Source organism: Homarus americanus, unplaced genomic scaffold (genome assembly GCF_018991925.1).
Source record: "Homarus americanus isolate GMGI-L3 unplaced genomic scaffold, GMGI_Hamer_2.0 scaffold59222, whole genome shotgun sequence".
NCBI lineage: Eukaryota > Metazoa > Arthropoda > Malacostraca > Decapoda > Nephropidae > Homarus > Homarus americanus.
The window spans coordinates 37,290-65,000 of NW_024742909.1; the positions used below are offsets into that span (position 1 = coordinate 37,290).

The 27,711-nt window shown below is 48.1% G+C and overlaps 1 protein-coding gene across 1 annotated transcript in view; it reads left to right on the top strand.

Moving 5' to 3' along the window:
- The first annotated feature begins 3,535 nt into the window (after positions 1-3,535).
- The window catches only part of LOC121877075 (putative uncharacterized protein DDB_G0290521), a 27,992-nt gene continuing 3,816 nt past the window's right edge, over positions 3,536-27,711 (top strand). The window contains exon 1 of the mRNA XM_042382703.1: positions 3,536-3,763. Coding sequence (XP_042238637.1) covers positions 3,536-3,763 — 228 coding nt within the window. The remainder of the gene's footprint in view (positions 3,764-27,711) is intronic.

The following is a 27,711-nucleotide window of genomic DNA, read 5'->3' on the forward strand; positions in this document are numbered from 1 at the left end:
GGGTCGTGATGGGTGGGAGGTCGTGATGGTGGGGAGGTCGTGATGGTGGGAGGTCGTGATGGTGTTGGGAGGTCTCGTGATGGTGGGAGTCGTGATGGTGGGAGTCGTGATGGTGGGAGGTCGTGATGGTGGGAGGTCGTGATGGTGAGAGGTGGTGATGGTGGGAGTCGTGATGGTGGGAGGTCGTGATGGTGGGAGGTCGTGATGGTGGGGAATTCGTGATGGTGGGAGGTCGTGATGGTGGGAGATGGCGTGATGGTGGGAGGTCTCGTGATGGTGGGAGTCGTGATGGTGGGAGTCGTGATGGTGGGAGGTCGTGATGGTGGGAGGAGTCGTGATGGTGGGAGGTCGTGATGGTGGGGAATGTGTGTGATGGTGGGAGGTGGTGATGGTGGGAGGTCGTGATGGTGGGAGGAGTCATGATGGCGGGAGGTCGTGATGGCAGGAGGAGTCGTGATGGTGGGGGGTCGTGATGGTGGGAGTCGTGATGGTGGGAGGTGGTGATGGTGGGAGGTGGTGATGGTGGGAGGTCGTGATGGTGGGAGAGTCGTGATGGTGGGAGGTCGTGATGGTGGGAGGTCGTGATGGTGGGAGGTCGTGATGGTGGGAGGTGGTGATGGTGGGAGGTGGTGATGGTGGAGGTGGTGATGGTGGGAGGTCGTGACGGTGGGAGGTCGTGATGGTGGGAGGTGGTGATGGTGGGAGGTCGTGATGGTGGGGTCGTGGTGGGAGGTGGTGATGGTGGGAGGTGGTGATGGTGGGAGGTCGGATGGTGGGAGGTCGTGATGGTAGGAGGTCGTGATGGCAGGAGGTCGTGATGGCAGGAGGTCGTGATGGCAGGAGGTCGTAATGGCAGGAGGGCGGAGGGTGGAGGGTGGAAGAAGGAAGGTGGAAGGAAGGAAGGCGGAAAAAGGAAGGAGGGAATCTGGGGTTTATTTAATTTTAAAGGCAGTGTTCCTCAGGGCGACAATAGGAACCACACCCAAACACACCACTCCCAGGTCTTCCCTCTCCTTCCCTCCCTCCTTATCCCTCTCACTCCCTCCAAACCACACCCTTCCTCCCACTCCCACCACACCACTCACTGCTTCCCCTCCCCCCCCTACACTACTCACCCTCACACCACTCCCTCACTGCCCCTACACCTCTCATTACCCCACACCACTCCCAGGCCTCTCCCCCTCTTTCCCACTCATTCATACACAACACAACCTTGAGAGTGGAGTGGGTTGGGGGGGTGTTAGAGTTGGGGTGGACTGGGGGTGTAGTGAGAGGGACTGAGTGGGGGTAGAGTGAGTGGGGGTGGCGTAGGAGTGGAGTGAGGAGTGGAGTGGGGGGTGGAGTGGGGAATAGAGTAAGGGGTGGAGTAGGGGTGGAGTAGGGGTGGAGTAGTGGGTGGAGTGGGGGGTGGAAGACAACCTAAGTGGACCAGGGAGGAAGAAACGCAGCAATTGGCAACTTGGGGGTGAGACAAGTGGATAATGGCGGACAGCTGCACCCATCAGACTCATCATCAGTGTCGACCTTTCTCCCTCCTCCTCCTTCCCCCTCCTCCCTCCCTCCCTCCCCTCCTTCCTGTCTGTCTTAAAACTTCCTCCTTCCCTCCTCCCTCCTCCCTCCTTCCTATCTTGTCTTAAAACTTCCCTCCTCCCTCCCCTCCCTCCCTCCCCCTCCTTCCTATATCATCTTGTCTTAAAACTCTCCCTCCTCTCCCTCCCCCTCCTTCTGTCTAGTCTTTAACACTTCCTCCCTCCTTCCCTCTCCCTCCCTCCTGTCTTGTCTTAAAACTTCCTCCTCCCTCCCCTCTCCCTCCTTCCTCCATCCCTCCTTCCCTCCCTCCCTCCTTTCCCTGTCTTCTCTCCTCCCTGAATTATTCTTTTCCCTCCCCCCTGGGTGAGCCACACAGCACACATTGCTGTGCATATTGTCACCAGGGTCAGGAGGGGGTCAGGAGCAGGGGTCAGGGAGCAGGGTCAGGAGCAGGGTCAGGGAGAAGGGGTCAGAGAGCAGGGGTCAGGGAGCAGGGGTCAGGAGCAGGGGTCAGGAGAAGGGGTCAGAGAGCAGGGTCAGGGAGCAGGGTCAGGAGAAGGGGTCAAAGAGCAGGGGTCAGGAGCAGGGGTCAGGGAGCAGGAGTCAGAGGTCAGGGGTCAGAGGGAGTAGTAGTAGTTGTCTCAGCCACTGTGTTAAGTTTGCATATGATCTTTTGTGTTGGTTCACTGTCTGTCTGTCTGTCTGTCTGTCTGACTACGACACACTTGACACCTGAGTACGACACACTTGAACACCCTGAGTACGACACACTTGAACACCTGGAGTACGACACACTTGAACACCTTGAGTATTTGACACACTTCAGGTCGTGGTGAAGGATCATTATCGAGGAAGAGAACGAAAAAAGAATTACTACCACCACCGCAACTACTACTACTACCACTACTACTACTACCACTACTACTACCACCGCAACTACTACCACCACCACTACTACTACCACTACTACTACCATCACTACCACCACCAACCTAAAACCACTGCCACCATCACAACCACCCCCAACCTACCACCACTACCACCACCACAACTACCACCACCACTACTACTACTACCACTACTACTACCATCACTACCACCACCAACCTAAAACCACTGCCACCATCACAACACCCCAGACCTACCACTACCACTACCACCACCAGCATCTACCACCATCACCCTCCTACAACCATCACCCTCCTACCACCACCAGCATCTACCACCATTTGTCGTCTGTCATATGATATTCTTAAAAATGATAATGTGTGTCCTGGGAACACACACACACACACACACACACACACACACACACACACACACACACACACACACACACACACACACACACTTTTCGCCAAAAAAGAGAGAGAGAGAGAGAGAGAGAGAGAGAGAGACTGTCTATTAATAAGATCATTTGTCATACACTGAACACAGACAGACAGACAGGACAGATACAGCCAATATGACTTCACCACTGCTCCCAAGATGACAGAGTGACGTCTTCCTTCCTCCCTTCCTTTTTCCTTCCTTCTTCTTCCTTCCTCCCTTCCTTCTTTCTTTCCTTCCTTCCTCCTCTTCTTTCCTTCCTCCTTCCTTCCTTCTTCCTTCCTCCCTTCCTTCTTCTTCTTCCTCCTTCCTTCCTTCTTTCCTTCTTCCTTCCTTCCTCCCTTCCTTCTTTCCTTCCTTCTCTTCTTCCTCCCTCCCTTCCTTCCTTCTCTTCCTTCCTCCTTCCTTCTTCCTTCCTTCCTTTCCTTCCTTCCTCCCTCCTTTCTATTAATTTCTTCCTCGCCACCCTTTTTTCCCTCCTTTCATATACTCTCCTCTCCCCCACACCTCCTCTCACACCTCCTCCCCTCCACACCCCCCCTCACACCTCCCCTCCCCCCCCCCCCTCCCCTCTCCCCTCACCCTCCCTCTCTCACACCCCTCCTCACCCCACCCCCATTACCCATGGTTTTAACACTAAATCTAATTTGCTGGAGAAATATCAGCAAGCGTGTTCATGTTACGCCGCCCGTCCCGACGCCGAACCCACGCGCCCGCCCCCACGCCCCAAACACCCGTCCCGACGCCCATCCCCACGCCCACACAACCATCTCCACGCCCAAACGCCCGTACCCACGCCCACACAACCATCCCCACGCCCGTACCCACACTACACCCATTCCACGTCTACACGCCTGCTCATACGTCCGACCCCACGCCCACACTTATCATTGACCAATTAGACGTAAACAATGGGTAGTTATAGTGGGACGAGCCATAGAGTGGTTAGGGGTAACTACTGGGGTGCCTCAGGTTGTGTTGTAGGGCCTGTCTTGTTCTCAATGTTGTTACTATGTTGTTATTGTTCTCCGTGTGTTACTGATGTGTTCTAAATATTTTTTTGTGTTTATTATAATGTTCTTAATATAACTTAAAATACCATAACTTAATCTAATATAATTTAAAATAAAATAACTTTAAAGATAATATAACTAAATTTAACTTAAACTAATATGGCTTAATCAAATACAACGCAAGGTAATATAATTTAAAATAACTTAAGGTAACATAACTCCAGGTAACCTAACTTGAGGTATTAAAAATTACGGAGAAAAACTTGTACGTGGTTGAGTATTTAACATCAGGATGCAGTCGTAGAATCCGCCTTAAGCCTCGCGAACGGCAGAGTTGTAAACAAATTTGTGGTCGGGAGTATTTTCATCTAGGTGGTTCGTTAGCGTGGTGGTTCGTTAGTGGGGTGGTTCGTTAGTGGGGTGGTTCGTTAGTGGGGTGGTTCGTTAGTGGGGTGGTTCGTTAGCTGGGTGGTGGTTCGTTAGCTGGGTGGTGGTTCGTTAGTTCGGTGTTTCTTTAGCTAATCGTTTTCTTAGCTACATTTTCCGTTAGGTATATTCTTCGTTAACTAAAGGCTTCGTTAGCTAAAACCTCCGTTTATCAGCACAGCACCACGCATCAACACACACACACACACCATCAGCACCACGCACCATCAACACACACACACACCATCAGCACCACGCACTCTCAGCACCACGCACCATCAGCACCACACACTCTCAGCATCACACAATTTCACCACCACGCACCATCAGCACCACACACCATCAGCACCACGCACCATCAGCACCACGCACCATCAACACACACACACACCATCAGCACCACGCACCATCAACACACACACACCATCAGCACCACGCACTCTCAGCACCACCAGCACCATCAGCACCACACACTCAGCATCACACACTCACCACCACGCACCACAGCATCACACACTCTCACCACCACGCACCATCAGCACCACACACCATCAGCACCACACACCTCAGCACCACACACCATCGCTGGCTGCCCCTCACCTCCACCACGCACCATCAGCACCACACACCCGTCAGCACCACACACTCTCACCACCACGCACCATCAGCACACACACCATCAGCACCACACACCCCTCAGCACCACGCACCATCAGCACCACACACTCTCAGCACCACGCACTCTCAGCACCACGCACTCTCAGCACCACACCCTCAGCATCACACACCTCACCACCACGCACCATCAGCACCACACACCTCAGCATCACACACTCACCACCACACACCATCAGCACCACGCACCATCAGCACCACGCACCATCAGCACCACACACTCAGCACCACGCACCATCAGCACCACGCACCATCAGCATCACACACCTCAGCCCACACACTTCACCACCACGCACCATCAGCACCACACACCCTTCAGCATCACGCACTCACCACCACGCACCATCAGCATCACACACTCAGCACCACACACTCTCAGCATCACACACTCACCACCACGCACCATCAGCACCACGCACCATCAGCACCACACACCAGCACCACGCACCATCAGCACCACGCACCATCAGCACCACACACCTCAGCATCACACACCTCACCACCACGCACCATCAGCACCACACACCATCAGCACCACACACTCAGCATCACACACTCTCACCACCACGCACCATCAGCACCACACACCTCAGCATCACACTCTCACCACCACGCACCATCAGAACCACACCATCAGCACCACACACTCAGCACCACGCACCATCAGCACCACGCACCATCAGCACCACACACCATCAGCACCACACACCTCAGCACCACGCACCATCAGCACCACGCACCATCAGCATCACACACCTCAGCATCACACACCTCACCACCACGCACCATCAGCACCACACACACCTCAGCATCACACACCTCACCACCACGCACCATCAGAACCACACACCATCAGCACCACACTCAGCACCACGCACCATCAGACCACGCACCATCAGCACCACGCACCATCAGCACCACACACCATCAGCACCACACACCCCAGCATCACACACCTCACCACCACGCACCATCAGCACCACACCTCAGCATCACACACCTCACCACCACACACCATCAGCACCACGCACCATCAGCACCACGCACCATAAGCACCACACACTCAGCACCACGCACCATCAGCACCACGCACCATCAGCATCACACACCTCAGCACCACACACCTCACCACCACGCACCATCAGCACCACACACCTCAGCATCACGCACTCTCACCACCACGCACCATCAGCATCACACACCTCAGCACCACACACTCTCAGCATCACACACACTCTCACCACCACGCACCATCAGCACCACGCACCATCAGCACCACACACTCAGCACCACGCACCATCAGCACCACGCACCATCAGCACCACACACCTCAGCATCACACACTCTCACCACCACGCACCATCAGCACCACACACTCAGCACCACACACTCAGCACCACGCACCATCAGCACCACGCACCATCAGCACCACACACCTCAGCATCACACCACTCTCACCACCACGCACCATCAGCACCACGCACCATCAGCACCACACACTGAGCACCACGCACAATCAGCACCACGCAAAATCAGCACCACACACCTCAGCACCACACACCACCACCACCACGCACCATCAGCACCACACACCATCAGCACCACGCACCATCAGCATCACACACCTCAGCATCACACACTCTCACCACCACGCACCATCAGCACCACGCACCATCAGCACCACACCAGCACCACGCACCATCAGCACCACGCACCACGCACCACACACCTCAGCATCACACACTCACCACCACGCACCATCAGCACCACGCACCATCAGCACCACACCGAGCACCACGCACAATCAGCACCACGCAAAATCAGCACCACACACTCTCAGCACCACACACTCACCACCACGCACCATCAGCACACACCATCAGCACCACACACCATCAGCACCACACACTGAGCACCACACACTCACCACCACGCACCATCAGCACCACACACCATCAGCACCACACACACTCACCACCACGCACCATCAGCACCACATACTCTCACCACCACGCACCATACACCACACACCTCAGCACCACACACTCACCACCACACGCACCATCAGCACCACACACTCACCACCACGCACCATCAGCACCACACACTCTCAGCACCACACACTCTCAGCACCACGCACCAATATAAACACTGGATCGATTGCATCATTAAGAGAAGATGATGTTTATAGCTCAAGTTAGGAGTAATTTAGCAGAGTGTTCCATCAGTCGGCTTTACAATACAGCGTCAGGGAGAGTTTTGTTAGTTATACTAATATGGAGCGTAATAACATTGTTGATAGAGATCCAGGTATACATATTATTATTTTACAGGTGTTGTGAGTACAGGTATACATGTTATTATTTTACAGGTGTTGTGAGTACAGGTATACATGTTATAGTTCTTTATATACATAGTAGTGTATATTTATGTATTATTTATGTATATTTATAGACACACTGCTATCTGTTATTTCAGTGAACAGTATGTGAAATATATCGATATATGAAATGTTAAATATAAGACGATGAAATATACAATGGCTATAATGTATGATACTACACGAGTACATATAGCCCCGGTTGACCCCCCGGGACCTAGTTTACTCCACGGGGCCCAGGTAGCCCCCAAGGGCCCAGGTAACCTCCCGGGGCCCAGGTAACTCCCCCCCCCCCTCATAGTGTGTGAAGTATCTTTCAATTTAAACTTGAGAGAGGGAGTGTCAGGCTCATGAATACATTGTATGAGTCTACTACAGCCTCCTACAGTCTCCTACAGTCTACTACAGTCTACTGCAGTCTAGTACAGTCTCCTACAGTCTACTACAGCCCCACAGTCTACTACAGTCTCCCAGCCTACTACAGCCTCCTACAGTCTACTACAGTCTCCAACAGTTCAATAGTCTACAACAGTCTCCCACAGTCTCCTACAGTCTACTACAGCCTCCTACAGTCTACTACAGTCTCCAACAGTCTACTACAGTCTACAACAGTCTCCCTACAGTCTCCACAGTCTACTACAGCCTCCCACAGTCTACTACAGTCTCCCACAGTCTACTACAGTCTAAAACAGTCTCCCCACAGTCTCCCACAGTCTCCAACAGTCTACAACAGTCTCCTACAGTCTACTACAGTCTCCCACAGCTCCCACAGTCTCCTACAGTCTACTACAGCCCCCTACAGTCTACTGCAGTCTCCCACAGTCTACTACAGTCTACAACAGTCCCCACAAGTCTCCCAGTCTCCAACAGTCTACTACAGTCTACAACAGTCTACTACAGTCCTACAGCCTACTACAGCCCCTACAGTCTACTACAGTTCCAAAGTCTACTGCAGTCTACAACAGTCTCCTCATCACAACAGTCTCCTCCCACAGTCTCCTAGCAGTCTACAACAGTCTACTACAGCCCTACAGTCTACTACAGTCTCCAACAGTTCACAGTCTCCAACAGTCACTACAGTCTACAACAGTCTCCCACAGTCTCCCACAGTCTACAACAGTCTACTACAGCCTCCACAGTCTACTCACAGTCTACACAGCCTCCTACAGTTCACTACAGCCTCCTACAGTCTACTACAGTCTCCTACAGTCTACTACAGCCTCCCTACAGTCTACTACAGCCTCCTACAGTTCACTACAGCCTCAGTCTCCACAGTCTACTACAGTCTCCTACAGTCTACTCACAGTCTCTACAGTCTACTACAGTTTACTACAGTTTACTACAGTCTACTACAGCCTCCTACAGTTCACTACAGTCCTCAGTCTACTACCTCCTCCTACAGTCTACCACAGTCTCCTCACAGTCTACTACAGTTTACTACAGTTTACTACAGTTCACTACAGTCTACCACAGTCTCCCTTACAGTCTACTACAGCATCCCAGTCTATAACAGTCTCCCTACAGTCTACACAGTCTCATGCTTACTACAGCCCCACAGTCTACTACAGCCCTACAGTCACTACAGTCTCCTACAGTCTACCAGCCTCCTACAGTCTACTACAGTCTCCTACAGTCTACTACAGCCTCCTACAGTCTACTACAGCCTCCCACAGTCTACTACAGCCTCCTACAGTCCTACTACAGTCTCCTACAGTCTACTACAGTCCCCAGTCTACTACAGTCTCCTACAGTTCTACAGTTTACTACAGTTTACTACAGTCTACTACAGCCCCACAGTCTACTACAGTCTCCTACAGTCTCCTACAGTCTACACAGTCTCCCTACAGTCTACTACAGTCTACTACAGTTTACTACAGCTTCACTACAGTCTACTACAGTCTCCTCACAGTCTACTACAGTCTCCTACAGTCTATAACAGTTTCCTACAGTCTACTACAGTCCTCACAGTTTACTACAGCCCTGTTTACTACAGTCTCCTACAGTTTACTACAGTCTACTACAGTCTCGTCCCACAGTCTACTACAGATCCCTGCCTACTACAGTCTCCTTCAGTTTACTACAGTTCACTACAGTCTACTACAGTCTCCTACAGTCTATAACAGCTTCCACAGTCAACTACAGTCTCCCTACAGTTTACAGTCTCCTACAGTTTACTACAGTCTCCACAAGTTTACTACAGTCCTACAGTTTACTACAGTCTCCTACAGTCTACTACAGTCTACTACAGTCTACTACAGTCCCTACAGTTTACTACAGTATCCTACAGTCTACTACAGTCTCCTACAGTCTACTACAGTCTCCCTACAGTCTACTACAGTCTCCAACAGTCTACTACAGTCTCCTACAGTCTATAACAGTTTCCTACAGTCTACTACAGTCTCCTACAGTTTACTACAGTCTACTACAGTTTACTACAGTCTCCCTACAGTTTACTACAGTCTCCTACAGTTTACTACAGCTTCCCACAGTCTACTACAGTCTCCTACAGTCTACTACAGTCTCCCTACTGTCTCCTACAGTCTATAACAGTTTCCTACAGTCCACTACAGTCTACTACAGTCTACTACAGTTTACTACAGCATCCTACAGTCTACTACAGTCTCCACAGTCTATACAGTTTCCTACAGTCTACTACAGTCTACTACAGTCTACTACAGTTTACTACAGCCTCCTACAGTCTATAACAGCTCTCACAGTCTACTACAGTCTACAGTCTACTACAGTTTACTACAGTATCCTACAGTCTACTACAGCCCCTACAGTCTACTACAGTCTCCTACAGTCTATACAACAGTTTCCTACAGTCTACTACAGTCTCCTACAGTTTACAGCATCCTATAGTCTACTACAGTCTACTACAGTCTCCACAGTTTACTACAGTATCCCACAGTCTACTACAGTCTCCTACAGTTTACTACAGTATCCTATCTACACAGTCTCCTACAGTTTAACAGTATCCTACGTCTACTACAGTCTACTACAGTTTCCTACAGTCTACCTACAGTCTACTACAGTTTACTACAGTATCCTACAGTCTACTACAGTCTACTACAGTCTCCTACAGTTTACTACAGTATCCCACAGTCCACTACAGTCTCCCACAGCTTACTACAGCATCCCTACAGTTCACACAGTCTCCTACAGTCTACTACAGTCTCCTACAGTTTACTACAGTATCCTACACCCATACAGTCTACTACAGTTTACTACAGCATCCCACAGTCTACTACAGTTCACTACAGTTTCCCACAGTCTACTACAGTCTACTACAGTTTACTACAGTATCCTACAGTCTACTACAGTCTACTACAGTCTCCCACAGTTTACTACAGCATCCTACAGTCTACTACAGTCTCACAGTTTACTACAGCATCCTACAGTCTACTGCTAAAGTCCTACAGTCTCCTACAGTTTACTACAGTATCCCTACAGTCTACTACAGTCTCCCACAGTTTACTACAGTATCCTACAGTCTACTACAGTCTCCCACAGTTTACTACAGTATCCCACAGTCTACTACAGTCCTACAGTTTCCCCAGTCTACTACAGTTCACTACAGTTTACTACAGCATCCTACAGTCTACTACAGTATCCTACAGTCTACTACACAGTCTACTACAGTCTCCTACAGTTTACTACTACAGATCCTACAGTCTACTACAGTCTCCTACAGTCACTACAGTCTCCCACAGTCTACTACAGTCTCCTCAGTCTACTACAGTCTCCCACAGTTTCCTACAGCCCACACAGTTCACACAGTCTCCACAGTTCTACTACAGCATCCCACAGTCTACTACAGTCTCCTCACAGTTTACTACAGTCTCCTACAGTTTACTACAGTCTCCCACAGTTTACTACAGTCTCCTCACAGTTTACTACAGTCCCCACAGTTCATCACAGTCTCCACAGTTTACTACAGTCTCCTACAGTCTACTACAGTCTCCCTACAGTTTACTACAGTCTCCTACAGTCTACCACAGTCTCCCACAGTTTCCAGTCTCCTACAGTCTACTACAGTCTCCTCAATTTACTACAGTCTCCTACAGTTTCCTACAGCCCACTACAGTCTACTACAGTCTCCCTACAGCTCATACAGTATCCTACAGTCTACCACAGCATCCCACAGTCCACCACAGTCCCCACAGTTTACTACAGTTCCCAGCTTCACTACAGTCCCCACAGTCTACTACAGTCCCACAGTTTACTACAGTCCCCACAGTCTACCACAGCTCCCCACAGCCTACATACAGTCTCCCACAGTCTACTACAGTCTCCCACAGTTTACTACAGTCTCCCACAGCTCCCCACAGTCTCCCACAGTCTACTACAGTCCCCACAGTTTACTACAGTCCCCACAGCTCCCTACAGCCTACTACAGTCTCCCCACAGTCTACTACAGTATCCTACAGTCTACTACAGTCCTCATAGCCTACTACAGTCTCCTACAGCTTCACTACAGTCTCCCACAGTCTACTACAGTCTCCTACAGTTTACTACAGTCTCCTACAGTCTACTACAGTCTCCTACAGTTTACTACAGTCCCCACAGTCTACTACAGTCCCCACAGTTTACTACAGCATCCCACAGTCTACACAGTCTCCTACAGTTTACTACAGTCCCCACAGTCCATAACAGCTTCCCACAGTCTACCACAGTCCCCACAGTTTACACAGTCCCCACAGTCTACTACAGTCCCCACAGTCCCCCACAGCCTACTACAGTCTCCTACAGTCTATAACAGTTCCCCACAGTCTACTACAGTCCCCACAGCTTCACTAGCATCCCACAGTCTATCACAGTCTCCTCACAGTTTACTACAGTCCCCTACAGCTCACAGCTCCCTAGTTTACTACAGTCCCCTACAGTCTATAACAGTTTCCTCACAGCCTACTACAGTCTCCTACAGTTTCCTACAGTCTACTACAGTCTCCCAGTTTACTACAGTATCCCTACAGTCTACTAAGTCTCCTACAGTTTACTACAGTATCCTACAGTCCACTACAGTCTCCTACAGTTTACTACAGTCTCCTACAGTCTATAACAGTTTCCTCACAGCCTACTACAGTCTCCTACAGTTTACTACAGTATCCTACAGTCTACTACAGTCTCCTACAGTCTCCTACTGTCTCCTACAATCTCCTTGCGTGTATTATGTAGTAAGGTGATACATATTGAATGTATTATTTAGAGGAACATTGAACTTGAGGAAGATCTGGAGGAAGAGCTTCGAGCTATAACTTGATCTATACGCAAACAGATTATACGCCCGCCAGCACTAATCAGTTACCGAACACAGTTGTCCGAAGGTCGCTGCCGGGAGACGCCTAGACTAACTGGCCCAAGCTATCGTACAGTACAGAGACTCCGGCCTTATTACCTGCCGCTTGCGTTAATGAGTCTTTAGCTCACCTGTTCAGCTCGTTACCTACACCATACACGGCCTCATGAACGTACCTGTGGGAAGACAACGACAGACATTAGTACCCGAGGAATGAGTTACGCAAAATATTAAAAACCAAAGAAATGTATTAGTAATTTAACAAAAGTGGCACTGGTGGAGGAGGAGGGTGGATGGCGTGGCACTGGTGGAGGAGGGAGGTGGATGGCGTGGCACTGGTGGAGGAGGAGGAGGAGGGTGGGTGGTGGCACTGGTGGAGGAGAAGGAGGAGGGTGGGTGGCGTGGCACTGGGTGGAGGAGGGCGGGAGGGTGGGTGGCGTGGCACTGGTGGAGGAGGAGGAGGGTGGGTGGCGGCACTGGTGGAGGAGGACGGGAGGTGGGTGGCGGCACTGGTGGAGGAGGAGGAGGGTGGGCACAGTGCCAAACAAGAGGAGCTGAGCACACATTGAACACTGGCCGACAGGGACTTCCTGTCGGCCCAATTGCTCTGCTTGGGGTTTTCTGGTGGTATATATATACAGCTGTGAGGAGAGGCGGAAACCACTCCTAAAACCACTGTCCTTAAACCAATACCCCTTATAAACCGCTGATAAACCCATTACCCACTGATAAACCCATTACCCACTGATAAAACCACTACCCCTGATAAAACCAATACCCCTAATAAAACCACAACCCTGATAAACCAGTACCCTGATAAAACCACTACCCCTGATAAAACCACTACCCCATAAAACCACTACCCCTGATAAAACCAATACCCCTGATAAAACCAATACCCCTGATAAACCAATACCCCTGATAAACCAATCCTGATAAAACCACTCCCTGATAAAACCACTACCCCTGATAAAACCAATACCCCTGATAAACCAATACCCCTGATAAAACCAATAATCCCTGATAAAAACCAATAATTTCTGATAAACCAATACCCCTGATAAACCAATACCCCTGATAAAACCAATACCCCTGATAAAACCAATACCCTGATAAAACCAATACCCCTGATAAAACCAATACCCCTGATAAAACCAATACCGATAAAACCAATTAAACACCATATAAACCAAAGTTAAACCCTTAAACCCCATTGATTAGAGAGGAAAAAAATGATTGACAATGGACAATCTCACACAGGAAATGATTCTCCAGTCACTCAACAACCAAATCTTCCCCCAGCTTGGACCACAACAACTACCACCATTCACCAGTGTTTGTTTATCCTCCTATAGTTGTGGTCGGAACAATAACTACTCATTAGAGATCAACTACCAGGTAACGACTCTACCACCAACTGCCTAACCACCCCCTCATCCCACCCCACCCCCACCCCCCAATCCCAGTCACTACAGCAACACACTACAGTTACTACAGCAATACACTACAGTTACTGCAGCAATACACTACAGTCACTACACAATAAACTAAGTCACTACAGCATACACTACAGTCTACTACAGCATACACTACAGTCACTACAGCAATACACTAGTCACTACAGCATACACTACAGTCACTACAGCATACACTACAGTCACTACAGCAATACACTACAGTCACTACAGCAATACACTACAGTCACTACAGCAATACACTACAGTCACTACAGCACAAACCAGTCACTACAGCAATACACTACAGTCACTACAGCAATACACTACAGTCACTACAGCAATACACTACAGTCACTACAGCAATACACTACAGTTACTACAGCAATACACCAGTCACCACAATACACTACAGTCACTACAGCAATACACTACAGTCACTACAGCAATACACTACAGTCACTACAGCAATACACTACAGTCACTACAGCAATACACTACAGTCACTACAGCATACACTACAGTCACTACAGCAATACACTACAGTCACTACAGCAATACACTACAGTTACTACAGCAATACACTACAGTCACTACAGCAATACACTACAGTCACTACAGCAATACACTACAGTCACTACAGCAATACACTACAGTCACAGCATACACTACAGTTACTACAGCAATACACTACAGTTACTGCAGCACACACTACAGTCACTACAGCATACACTACAGTCACTACAGCAATACACTACAGTTACTACAGCATACACTACAGTCACTGCAATACACTACAGTTACTACAGCATACACTACAGTCACTACACAATACAGCAATACACTACAGTCACTACAGCAATACACTACAGCAATACACTACAGTCACTACAGCACACACTACAGTCACTACAGCAATACACTACAGTCACTACAGCAATACACTACAGTCACTACACAATACACTACAGTCACTACAGCAATACACTACGGTTACTGCAGCAATACACTACAGTCACTACAGCAATACACTACAGTCACTACAGCAATACACTACAGTCACTAGCAGCAATACACTACAGTCACTACAGCAATACACTACAGTCACTACAGCATACACTACAGTCACTACAGCATACACTACAGTCACTACAGCAATACACTACAGTTACTACAGCAATACACTACAGTCACTACAGCAATACACTACAGTCACTACAGCAATACACTACAGTCACTACAGCAATACACTACAGTCACTACAGCAATACACTCACAGTCACTACAGCAATACACTACAGTCACTACAGCAATACACTACAGTCACTACAGCAATACACCACAGTCACTACAGCATACACTACAAGCACTACAGCAATACACTACAGTCACTACAGCACTACTACCAGTCACTACAGCATACACTACAGTAACTACAGCATACACTACAGTCACTACAGCAATACACTACAGTCACTACAGCAATACACTACAGTCACTACAGCAATACACTACAGTCACAGCATACACTACAGTCACTACAGCATACACTACAGTCACTACAGCAATACACTACAGTCACTACAGCAATACACTACAGTCACTACAGCATACACTAAGCAGTCAATACAGCAACACATTACAGTCAATACAGCCACTACAGATTTATGTATTGCAGGTACAAACGTTCTGCCTGTACCTGGTGGCCCCCGTGGTCACAACACCTGAATAATTAAGATACGTTCAAGCGGTTTATCCCCGAGTTACATTATGTATTGTACCTACTCTAACATAACCTAACCCAAACCTAACCTAAACCTAACCTAAACCTAACCCAACCAAACCCAACACTAACCCAACCTAAACTAACTTAACCCAAATCTAATCTAACCCAACCTAAACTAACTTAACCCAAACCTAACACTAACCCAACCAAACCTAACACCAACCTAACCAAACCTAACACTAACTTAACCCAACCTAACACTAACTCCAACCAAACCCAACACTAACCCAACCAAACCTAACACTAACTCTAACCTAACCCAACACTCTAACCCAACCAAACCCAACACCAACCCAACCTAAACCTAACACTAACCAAACCTAACTCAACCTAACCTTAACCCAACACAACCAAACCTAAACTAACTTAACCACGCTAGGGTAGAAATTTAGCAGGTTAATTTAAGTCGCTGGGTTGTTGTGGTAAGTGAATCAGATATATATACTCACACGAACTGTACAGGTAAGAGGGAAAACAATTAACCTGAGAACCTTTGAGAATTCACTTAGATCACATCTTAAGTGACTCTGCTGGACACGGTACTATGTAGAGTCACTTAAGTGTCAACAAAATAGATGAACTGAAAATGTTTTGAGGATGTGGACTTGACTTAAGGGGAGGGGAGGGGGGAGGGGAGAGGGGAGAGGGAGTAGGGAGAAGAGTTGTAGAGGGAGAGGAGGGTGGGAGGGAGGGGAGAGAGAGGAGTGGGGAGAGGGAGTGGTAGAGGGGAGAGGAGGGTGGAGGGGAGGGGAGAGGGGAGGAGGGAGTGGTGGAGGGAGGAAGAGGGGAGAGGGGAGAGGGGAGAGGGAGAGGGGAGAGGGGTAGAGGGGAGAGGGAGAGGAGGGTGGGAGAGGGGAGTGGTAGAGAGGGGAGAGGAGAGGGGAGAGGGGTGGGGAGAGAGGGGAGAGGGAGGAGGTGGGGAGAGGAGGGTAGAGGGGAGGGGAGAGGGAGAGGGGTGGTGGAGAGGAGGGAGAGGGGAGAGGAGGTGGAGAGAGGGTAGAGGGAGAGGGAGAGGGGGTGGGGGAGAGGGGAGAGGGGTAGAGGGGAGGAGGGAGAGGGAGAGGGGTAGAGGGAGGAGGGGAGAGGGGAGAGGGAGGGAGAGGAGGTAGGAGGGGAGAGGGAGGAGGGAGAGGGGTGGTGGAGGAGGAGTGGTAGAGGTGTGTTGTCTGTGTGTTGTTGTGTGTTGTCTGTGTGTTGCTGGGTGTGTTGTCTGTGTTGCTGGTGTGTTGCTGGTGTGTTGTTGTGTGTTGCTCTGTGTGTTGCCTGTGTGTTGCTGGTGTGTTGTCTGTGTGTTGCTGGTGTGTTGCTGGTGTGTGTCTGTGTGTTGGTTGGTGTGTTGTCTGTGTGTTGTCTGTGTGTTGCTGGTGTGTTGTCTGTGTGTTGCTGGTGTGTTGTCTGTGTGTTGCTGGTGTTGTCTGTGTGTTGCTGGTGTGTTGTCTGTGTGTTGTCTTGGTGTGTTGCTGGTGTGTTGTCTGTGTGTTGCTGGTGTGTTGTCTGTGTGTTGTCTGTGTGTTGCTGGTGTGTTGTCTGTGTGTTGCTGGTGTGTTGTCTGTGTTGTCTGTGTGTTGCTGGTGTGTTGTCTGTGTGTTGCTGGTGTGTTGTCTGTGTGTTGTTGGTGGTTCTGTGTTGTTGCTGGTGTGTGTTGCTGGTGTGTTGCTGGTGTGTTGTCGCGTGTGTTTTGGCTTTGTGTGTTTGTTGGTGTGTTGTCTGTGTGTTGCTGGTGTGTTGCTTGTGTGTTGCTTGGTGTGTTGGTTGTCTGTGTGTTGTTGGTGTGTTGCAGGTGTGTTGCTGGTGTGTTGCTGGTGTGTTGCCTGTGTGTTGCTGGTGTGTTGCTGGTGTGTTGTCTGTGTGTTGCTGGTGTGTTGCTGCTGGTGTTGCTGGTGTTGCCTGTGTGTTGCTGGTGTGTTGCTGGTGTGTTGTCTGTGTGTTGTTGTGTGTTGCTGGTGTGTTGGTGTGTTGTCTGTGTGTTGCTGGTGTGTTGTCTGTGTGTTGCTGGTGTGTTGCTGGTGTACTGCCTGTGTGTTGCATGTGTGTTGCTGTAGCTCTTCCTGCAATCAGCATTTATAATTTTAATGCCACTTTCCTGCACCAATAAGCATTTAATAAAGGCGCGGACACTTGGGAAGCCCTTATGATGGCTCTATGATTATGTGTATGTGTGTGTGTGTGCGTGTGTGTGTGTGCGTGTGCGTGTGTGTGTGTGTGTAATGCTAATGATGGCAATATATTCCCATTTACCGTCTACAAAACTTCTAAAATAGCTTTACATTTACCCAGATACCTCCAAAAAATCATAAAGGACACCCTACACCCCTGATGCCTCCAAAAAATAATATAACCTCCAAGAAAGACAAGATGTTCCTTATCAGCCTCCAAAAATGTGTACAATAGCGTAATATTCATCATGACGCCTCCAAGATAAAAATGACAAAATTCTCATCCACCTCCAAAAATTATAACAATATCCTGTAGCCCCTCCAAAACCTCTACCTCCCCCCTCCCCACCCAAACTCTTCTAGTGCCCCTCCAATAATCCCTTGTTACTCCAAAACCTCTCGCTGCTCCAAAAAATAAACATATACAGTACATCCCGACACCTCCAAAACAACACTCGTCATTCACCTCCAAAAAAAAACGAAGTCAATTAATTTACATTGTTATGGAGAGGTGGGTTACTCTCTCTCTCTCTCTCTCTCCTTATTCCTCCTCCCTATCTCCTCCCTTTTCCCTATCTTTTCTCTCTTCCTTACCTCCTTTCTTCTCTCTTTTCCCCTTCCCTTCTTACCCCCTTTTCTCTCCCTTGCCCCCCCCTCTCCCCTACCTCCCTCCTTCTGACGTCACCCCCGTTGAGATCCAATTCGACTCTAAAATTTGTATCTCAGTTGACGTAAAAAAAAAATAAGTGTTTTATTTCATTAACATATAGTCAAGGGTGTGTGTTAAGACCTTTTAAAACACAGAAATAGTTTTTATCGCTGCTGGAAATATTTCGGGTTTGTGAGTTTATTTCTGAGCGTTTATTTCTGAGCGTTTATTTCTGGAGTTTATTTCTGAGCGTTTATTTCTCACCTTTATTTCAACAGTAAACACCAGAGGTCCTGTAAACGCCTTTAAACAGGGAAATAAACTATTTTGTTATCACTAGAAATAATTACATTTTTACGAGAAATATTTCCCATAAGAGATTCAGAATCTTGAAGAATCTTACATTAAATTATACTAATAAGTTAATAATATTCATTCCCGTGTGTGTGTGGGAGGGAACATTTTTCGCTACCATTAATTGTACACCTGCGGCTGAGAATGGTGCCGTAAATAAGATTATTAGCAGTATGGTTCGATCTGTCTGCCTTTACTAGGGATTACAATTCGAAAATCTGATTGTTATTCAAATGACATCACTTATGTACACACTCGCCCGGGTAGAGATTCTGGTCTGCCTCAGTTTATTTTGGGTTTTTTTCACACTGGAGGCGAAATATGGCTCCCTGGTATTGGAGAGAGAGAGAGACACAGAGAGAGAGAGAGAGAGAGAGGGGACTAACAGCTGTCTCCACTGGCGAGGTCAAACACATCTTTCCCTTGTTAACGATAATGACTGAGGCACCCTGGTGTTGTTGTGGTGGTGGTGGTGGTTGTTGTGATGATTGTTGTGGTGGTGATGGTTGTGAAGCTATCAGAACACCACTACCACCATCATCACACCATACTATCAAATTATATCACCACATCACACCATTACCACCACACCACACCGCCACCACACCACCATCACGTACTAGAGAAGACAGGGCCGTAGTTCACCCCCCCCCCCCACAACCACCTCCATAATTAAACTGTTGTCCAAAATATTTACAACCATTTTTAATAATAACTCGGTAGTTGTATACACGACTCAGGTGTAAATAAATGCTTCCTGACAATTTACAATTTACAGTAAACAACGTTAACATTTTAAACCCCCGAGTCTAGAAAAAACTAGTTTGCTATTGTCTGATTGGTTGGTGTGTGAGCGTCGCCCCGAGTTATGATACGCACAATTGAGCTCTGATTCGTCAGTACGTATTACGTGGCATTACGTCACACTGCTAGAGCTGGGGATGTGATTGGTGAGCCATATATTGTGTTCATATGACGTCATGATACTCAGGTTCGACACCCAATCGTGGACCTGTCACATATTCTGGCGTCATGAAGCTCGGGGCTGAACGTTGATTCGTCAACTTGCAGAATCTCGATGCTGATTCGACAACACTGATCCCTCTATCTGACGTCATATCCCACAGAACTGAAAGGCGATTGGTGGAGGATGAGGCGAGAGGACCGTGGAGAGAGTCAGGTAGCTATGTAGTCATCCCGGGCCACAGGAAGTAGAGTTGTTCTTCAGAGCGGTACACAGCCTGGCCCTCCGCTCTCTCCTCCGGCAGAATATAATCTCCGGGCGGCGGCAGGTTCTTTAAAACACACCGCCCGCCACACACTGAGATGCTTGAAGCCTAATTTTATGCTGAATAATAATTGCAGTGAAGTGTTGCATAATGTATGACTCACCATAGTGCAACACGAGGTCAGGTTCTCTATAGCGACCTCCACGACCCCTCCCGACCTCAGACGACCTCCCTTTTATTGCAAACATTCCGATCATTCTTGCAACATTCTTGACTCTTGTAACATGCCTATTATTCTTGCAACAATCATCTCATTCTTGCAATATTCTCCTCCTCTACTTGCAGTGCTCGACTCTTATCGTTCTTATCAACTTGCAACATTCCTCTAATCGACTTGCAACATTCATTATTTTTGTGCAACATTTATTTATTGAAAGTTTTGCATAACCTCACCAAAAACCAACCTCACCTAAACCCAACCTCACCCAAACCCAACCTCACCAAAAACCCAACCTCACCAAAAAACCCAACCTCACCAAAAAACCCAACCTCACAAAAAAACCCAACCTCACCAAAAACCCAACCTCACTAAGCCCAACACTCACCAAAAACCCAACCTCACCAAACCCAACCTCACCAAAACCCAACCTCACCTCAAACAACGAGAGATGGACTGAGGATGGGTTGAGTCACTGCACAGTTTACAGAGGAGGTCGGCGGTGTAAGGTGAATTAATAATGACTTGTGAATATCAAATTTAGTCGTGGAGTTTACTAAGGCAAGTTAAATATTATCATCGTGTCAATGAGGTAAAGGTCCAGGGGTGGTTTGCACAGTAAATAAAATTTAAACAGCCACCCACTGTGATGTTAACCAACTCCCAGCAGCGACCATACACACACACACACACACACACACACACACACACACACAAACACACACACACACACACACACACACACACACACACACACAGACACACACTTTCAGCCCACACACAGCACACACACACACACCATATTGTTTTCATACAGGGATGAGTGAGGCAGGGGGTGATGAGAGGGGGTCAGGGAGGTCAGGAGGGGTCAGGGGGAGGGAGTCAGGAGGGGGTCAGGAGGTGAGGAAGAATTAGGTACCTGTTCTTAGCTGGGTGGTCTCAGGGTGGGCTAAGGTTAGGTTAGATTAGGTCAGGTTAGGTCAGGTCAGGTTAGGTTAGGTTTGATTAGGTCAGGTCAGGTCAGGTCAGGTCAGGTTAGGTTAGGTTTGGTTAGGTTAGATTAGGTTAGGTTAGGTTAGGTTAGGTCAGTACAGCTCGTGTGGGAGCTACAGGAGTGGACATTGTATTGGGCGAGAACCAATCACCGCTCGCTGTGCCCGCATACGCGTTAATTCTGTAATATGCCCCCCCCTCCCCACCTCCTCCTCCTCCTCCTCCTCCTCTCCTCCTCCTCCTCATTTACCTTCTCCCATTTTTCTTCCTCTTCTTTCGCCCTTCCTCCTGCCTCACCCTTCTCCTTCTCCCCTTTCCCCCTAGTCCTCTCCCCTCTCTTCTTCCCCATACTCCTCTTCATCCTCCTCCTCCTCCTCCTTCTCATTCCTTCCTTCTACCTTACCCTCCACTTACTCCCCCTCTTCCCCTCTTTCCCCCTCTTCTCCCCTTCCTCCCCCTTCCCCCCCTTTAATCTTCCCCCCCCTCTTCCTCCCTCTTCCTCCCCCCTTCCCCCCCTCTTCCCTCCTCTACCTCCTCTACCCTCCCCTTCCTCCCTCTCTTCCCCCTTCCTCCCTCTTCCTCCCCCTTCCTTCCCCAGGCACCGGGATCACCAGCACACAGTCAGGAGAGATTCCAGTCTTCCTCAGCTTAACACATTACCTCGCCGCCGCCTCTAACACACAACTTTTTATTCCGAGTCTGGTTTTGTGGCCGCTCGCTTCCCTCACCCCTCCCTCTCACTCACTCTCTCTCTTTCTACTATCTTCTTCCCTCCCTCCCTTCCTTCCTCCCATTCTCTCTTTCTCTCTCTCCTTCTCTCCCTACCTTCCTGCTCTAACTCTCTCCTTCCTTCCTTACCTCCCTCTCTCTCCTTCTCTACCATCCTTCCCCTCCCTCCCTCCCCTACTTTCTGTTTCGCTCGCGTTTCTTCTTCCCTCCTCTCTCCCTCACCCGTCACCACGCTGCTGCCCGCGAGAATCAACTAGATTTTTTCGTCTCTCCCTCCCTCCCTGCGTCTCTCCCTCCCTCCCTCTCTCCCTCCTTCTATCCCTCCTTCAATCCTTCCTTCTATCCCTCCTTTCCTATCCTGCACCTTCGCCTGTCCTGTATTATGTCTCTGTGATATAAAATTGACTCGTGTTTACATGAATCAGCTGACTCACCAAAACAAAACATTGACTCGTGTTTACATAAATCAGCTGACTCACCAAAACAAAACATTGACTCGTGTTTACATAAATCAGCTGACTCACCAAAACAAAACATTGACTCGTGTTTACATACATCAGCTGACTCACCAAAACAAAACAGAGGCCATTTTAATAGTCATTTTTATGCTATATAACTTTAAAGTGAGTTAGTTAGTTGTTCTTCACCAGATACGATGATGAAAATTTAACAGACAGACAGACAGACAGACAGACAGACAGACAGAAAGACAGACAGACAGACAGACAGACAGACAGACAGACAGACAGACACAGACAGATAGTGGGTGAGAGAGAGAGAGAGAGAGAGAGAGAGAGAGAGAGAGAGAGAGAGAGAGAGAGAGAGAGGAGAGAGTGTGTCGTGTTAAGGAGTCATCAGCCTGACCTTCCATTTACAAGAAGCAAACAGCTAGATGAACAAGACCAACAAAAACACTCAACAAAAACACTCAACAAACACACTCAACACCAAAAACAACCAAACAGCAAAAACAGAGAGACAGATTTTAGGCAAAGTTTTAAGTCACAACACAGGTAAATAAAGGTAATCAAGTGACACAGGTAAAGGTAATCAAGTGACACAGGTAAAGGTAATCAAGTAACAGGTAAAGGTAATCAAGTGACAGGTAAAGGTAATCAAGTGACACAGGTAAAGGTAATCAAGTGACACAGGTAAAGGTAATCAAGTAACACAGGTAAAGGTAATCAAGTAACATAGGTAAAGGTAATCAAGTAACACAGGTAAAGGTAATCAAGTAACACAGGTAAAGTTAATCAAGTGACGCAGGTAAATACAGGTAATCAAGTAACACAGGTAAAAGACAAAGGTAACATTAATTATGGCGTTAAAGGATAAGTACCTGAGATCATGAATATTAATTAAAGGTGAACTGCTTTGACTGTTCTTCACCTGTGTTGAGAGGAAGATGAGGGGTGAGGGGAAGGTGAGGGAGGGAGGTGAGGGGAGAGTGAGGAGAGTGAGGGGGAGAGTGAGGGGGGGGAGGGGTGTACTGATCAACCCTGTTCACGTGTAATTAAGTCAAATTTTACTTTGACGAAGTTTAACTCTCATCTCCTCTCCCTCTCTCTCCCCTCTTCCCTCACTCTTTGTTTCCTTCCCCTCTCCTCTTCTTCCATTCCTTCTTCTTCATCCCTTTCCTTCTTTCCCTTTTTCCCCTTCTTCCTCCTCATCTTTCCTCCCTCTCTTTCCCACCTTACTCACCCTCCTTCCTTCCTTCATTCCTTACTCCCCTTCCTTCCTTAACCATCACACCTCGTCTTCTTCCTTCCTCTCTCCATCCTTTCCATCCCTCCCTCATTTCCTCCCTCTCTCTCCCCTCTTTCTCCCTCAACCCCCCTCTGATCTCCTTCCTTCCATCTCCCTTCCTCCCTCTCCCCACCTCTCTCTCCCCTCCCCACCCTTTTATCTCCTCCCTTCCCTCACCCCCCCACCTCTCTCTCTCCCATCCCCCTATCCTCCCTCCCTCTCCCCACCTCTCTCTCCCTCCCCACCCTTTTTATCTCCTCCCTTCCCTCTCCCCCCACCTCTCTCTCCCATCCTATCCTCCCTCCTCTCCCCCCCTCTCTCTCCCCTCCACCCTTTTTATCTCACTTGCCTCCTTCCCTCCCCTCTCTCTCCCATCCTATCCTCCCTCCCCTCTCCCCACCTCTTTCTCCCCTCCTTCCTCCACCCCCATCCTTTTTATCTCCCCCACCTGCTCCTTTTCCAGGAATTAGATGCGCTGGGGGTGAGTTGCGAGTCACCCGTATGGCTCTATCTCGGCCGGGCCACCAGGGACTGGCCCCTAGGAAGTGAAACCACCAGGGTCATGGCCCGATCCAAGGGGTGGCCACCAGAGTCATGGCCCGATCCAAGGGGTGGCCACCAGAGTCATGGCCCGGTCCAAGGAGTGGCAACCAGGGTCATGGCCCGATCCAAGGGGTGACAACCAGGGTCATGGCCCGATCCAAGGGGTGGCCACCAGAGTCATGGCCCGGTCCAAGGGGTGGCAACCAGGGTCATGGCCTGGTCCAAGAGGTGGCCACCAGGGACATATCCGATCCAAGGGCCACCAGAGACATGGCCCAGTCTATCTTGAGCTGACGTTATCATCATTATAGTGAGTTTTGTCAGACCAAACCAAGCCGGTAGAAAAACACACTAACTATGAGGGAAGTGCTGCTGGTAGGTGGCGTTAAGGTTTATAAAATGTGAGGTAGAATCATCGCCTCAGGGCCATTGTAGATACTGCACATTATACTACCATGATCACTAGTAACGTCAATATAATGATCTATCAATGTGTTCATGCCATTCACTTAACTAATAAATAGGTGTACTTAGAAGTGATATTTAGAAGATTTTCCCCTAAGACTATATTACCAAGATAAATAACTAATCGGCAATACAACCAACTTTCTTCACTTTACTGTATAATCCCATAACTCTTACTTCACCTTCTACCAGAATTTACACTCATTATATCATCATCATCATCATCATCATCATTATTATTATTATTATTATTAAACACAACACAACACAACAAGTCAACAACTATTCGAAGGTTCACGAAAGAAGAAAGTTCAATTTATTTTATTTTGAATCACGACAATCACTGTGTACCCCTGTGTGTGTGTGTGTGTGTGTGTGTGTCAACTTAACCAACCAATTAAAACATACATGAAAAAGTAACCACCCTTAGGTCAGCCAGGAGAGACAGACATAGAGCTAACTAACGTAAGCTATAAACACCTTTGAGAGACATTTGAGATCTATAAGAGAGTGAGAGATCTCTGAGACAGTAAGTGGTGATTTAAGGATCTCTCGGCCAATAAGTGAGACATTTATGGATCTCTCGGCCAGTAAGTGAGACATTTATGGATCTCTCGGCCAATAAGTGAGACATTTAAGGATCTCTCGGCCAATAAGTGAGACATTTAAGGATCTCTCGGCCAATAAGTGAGACATTTAAGGATCTCTCGGCCAATAAGTGAGACATTTAAGGATCTCTCGGCCAGTAAGTGAGACATTTAAGGATCTCTCGGCCAGTAAGTGAGACATTTAAGGATCTCTCGGCCAATAAGTGAGACATTTAAGGATCTCTCGGCCAATAAGTGAGACATTTAAGGATCTCGGCCAATAAGTGAGACATTTAAGGATCTCTCTGCCAATAAATTGAGACATTTAAGGATCTACTCGGCAATAGAGTAGGACATTTAAGGATCTCTCGACTAATAGTGAGACATTTAGGATCTCTCCTCGGCCAATAAGTGAGACATTTAGGATCTCTCGGCCAATAAGTGGAGACATTTAAGGATCTCGGCCAATAAGTGAGACATTTAAGGATCTCTCGGCCAATAAATTGAGACTTGTTGCAGGATCTTCTCGGCCAATAAGTGAGACATTTAAGGATCTCTCGGCCAATAAGTGAGACATTTAAGGATCTCTCGGCCAGTAAGTGAGACATTTAAGGATCTCTCGGCCAGTAAGTGAGACATTTAAGGATCTCTCGGCCAATAAGTGAGACATTTAAGGATCTCTCGGCCAATAAGTGAGACATTTAAGGATCTCTCGGCCAATAAGTGAGACATTTAAGGATCTCTCGGCCAATAAGTGAGACATTTAAGGATCTCTCGGCCAGTAAGTGAGACATTTAAGGATCTCTCAGCCAATAAGTGAGACATTTAAGGATCTCTCGGCCTAAGTGAGACATTTAGGATCTCGGCCAGTAAGTGAGACATTTAAGGATCTCTCGGCCAATAAGTGAGACATTTAAGGATCTCTCGGCCAGTAGAGTGAGACATTTAGGATCTCTCGGCCAATAAGTGGGGTGTTAAAGGATCTCTCGGCCAGTAAGTGAGACATTTAAGGATCTCTCGGCCAATAAGTGAGACATTTAAGGATCTCTCGGCCAATAAGTGAGACATTTAAGGATCTCTCGGCCAATAAGTGAGACATTTAAGGATCTCTCGGCCAATAAGTGAGACATCAAGAGACACGTGAGACTCTAGAGACAGTGAGACATTCAACTTGAAGCTCCGGAAATATCGAATCAATGAGACACCTATTCGAAGCCTTTGAAGCATTGAAGCACCTCTAGAACACCTTGATCCTCTGTTTCTAGACTACTGATACGTGTTCGAATCCCACCCAAGCAATGAAACCACCTTATTAATACCTTGGGTAATCTCTGCTTCGAAACCAATGACACTGGTTCGAATCCTTTGAAGCAATGAATCATCACAGCCATAACATCTCTGTGAGCAAGAAGGAAATACATACACAAAATTCCTCCCACACGCACACACACACACACACACACACACACACACACACACACACACACACACGCACACACACACACACACACTTGACGATCTCTGGTGAGGTATAAAAGATTCCCAGCTACACTCAGTGAGACATTAAAGACCAAGGCACCACCGCTGGAGCCATAAAGGAGACACTTAAAATAAAGAAGAGAGTAGCACGTTTAATGCTTCCGTAACACATTTAAGGGTGGTTAAGGGTGGTTAAGGGTGGTTAAGGGTTCTGTAACATACTTTAAGGGTGGTTAAGGGTGGTTAAGGGTTCCGTAACATACTTTAAGGGTGGTTAAGGGTGGTTAAGGGTTCCGTAACATACTTTAAGGGTAGTTAAGGGCGGTTAAGGGTGGTTTAGGGGTTTGGGGGTTGATGAAGGTTTCTGTAATGACGTCATGAGGACTTTGTAGGGTATTAAGGGTTTAGGCCGTTATGAAGTCTTGAGGGAGAGAAGGAAGGTGTTATATACTAATGGGATGACCTGACCTGACCTGACCTGACCTAATATAACTAATCTAACATAAGCTAACCTGACCTGACCTGACCTAATATATCTAATCTAACCTAACCTGACCCGACCCAACATAATATAATCTAACCTAACCTAACCTGACCTGACCTAATATAATCTAACCTGACCTGACCTGACCTGACCTACACTAACCTTGACATATTTCTTCACACATTACT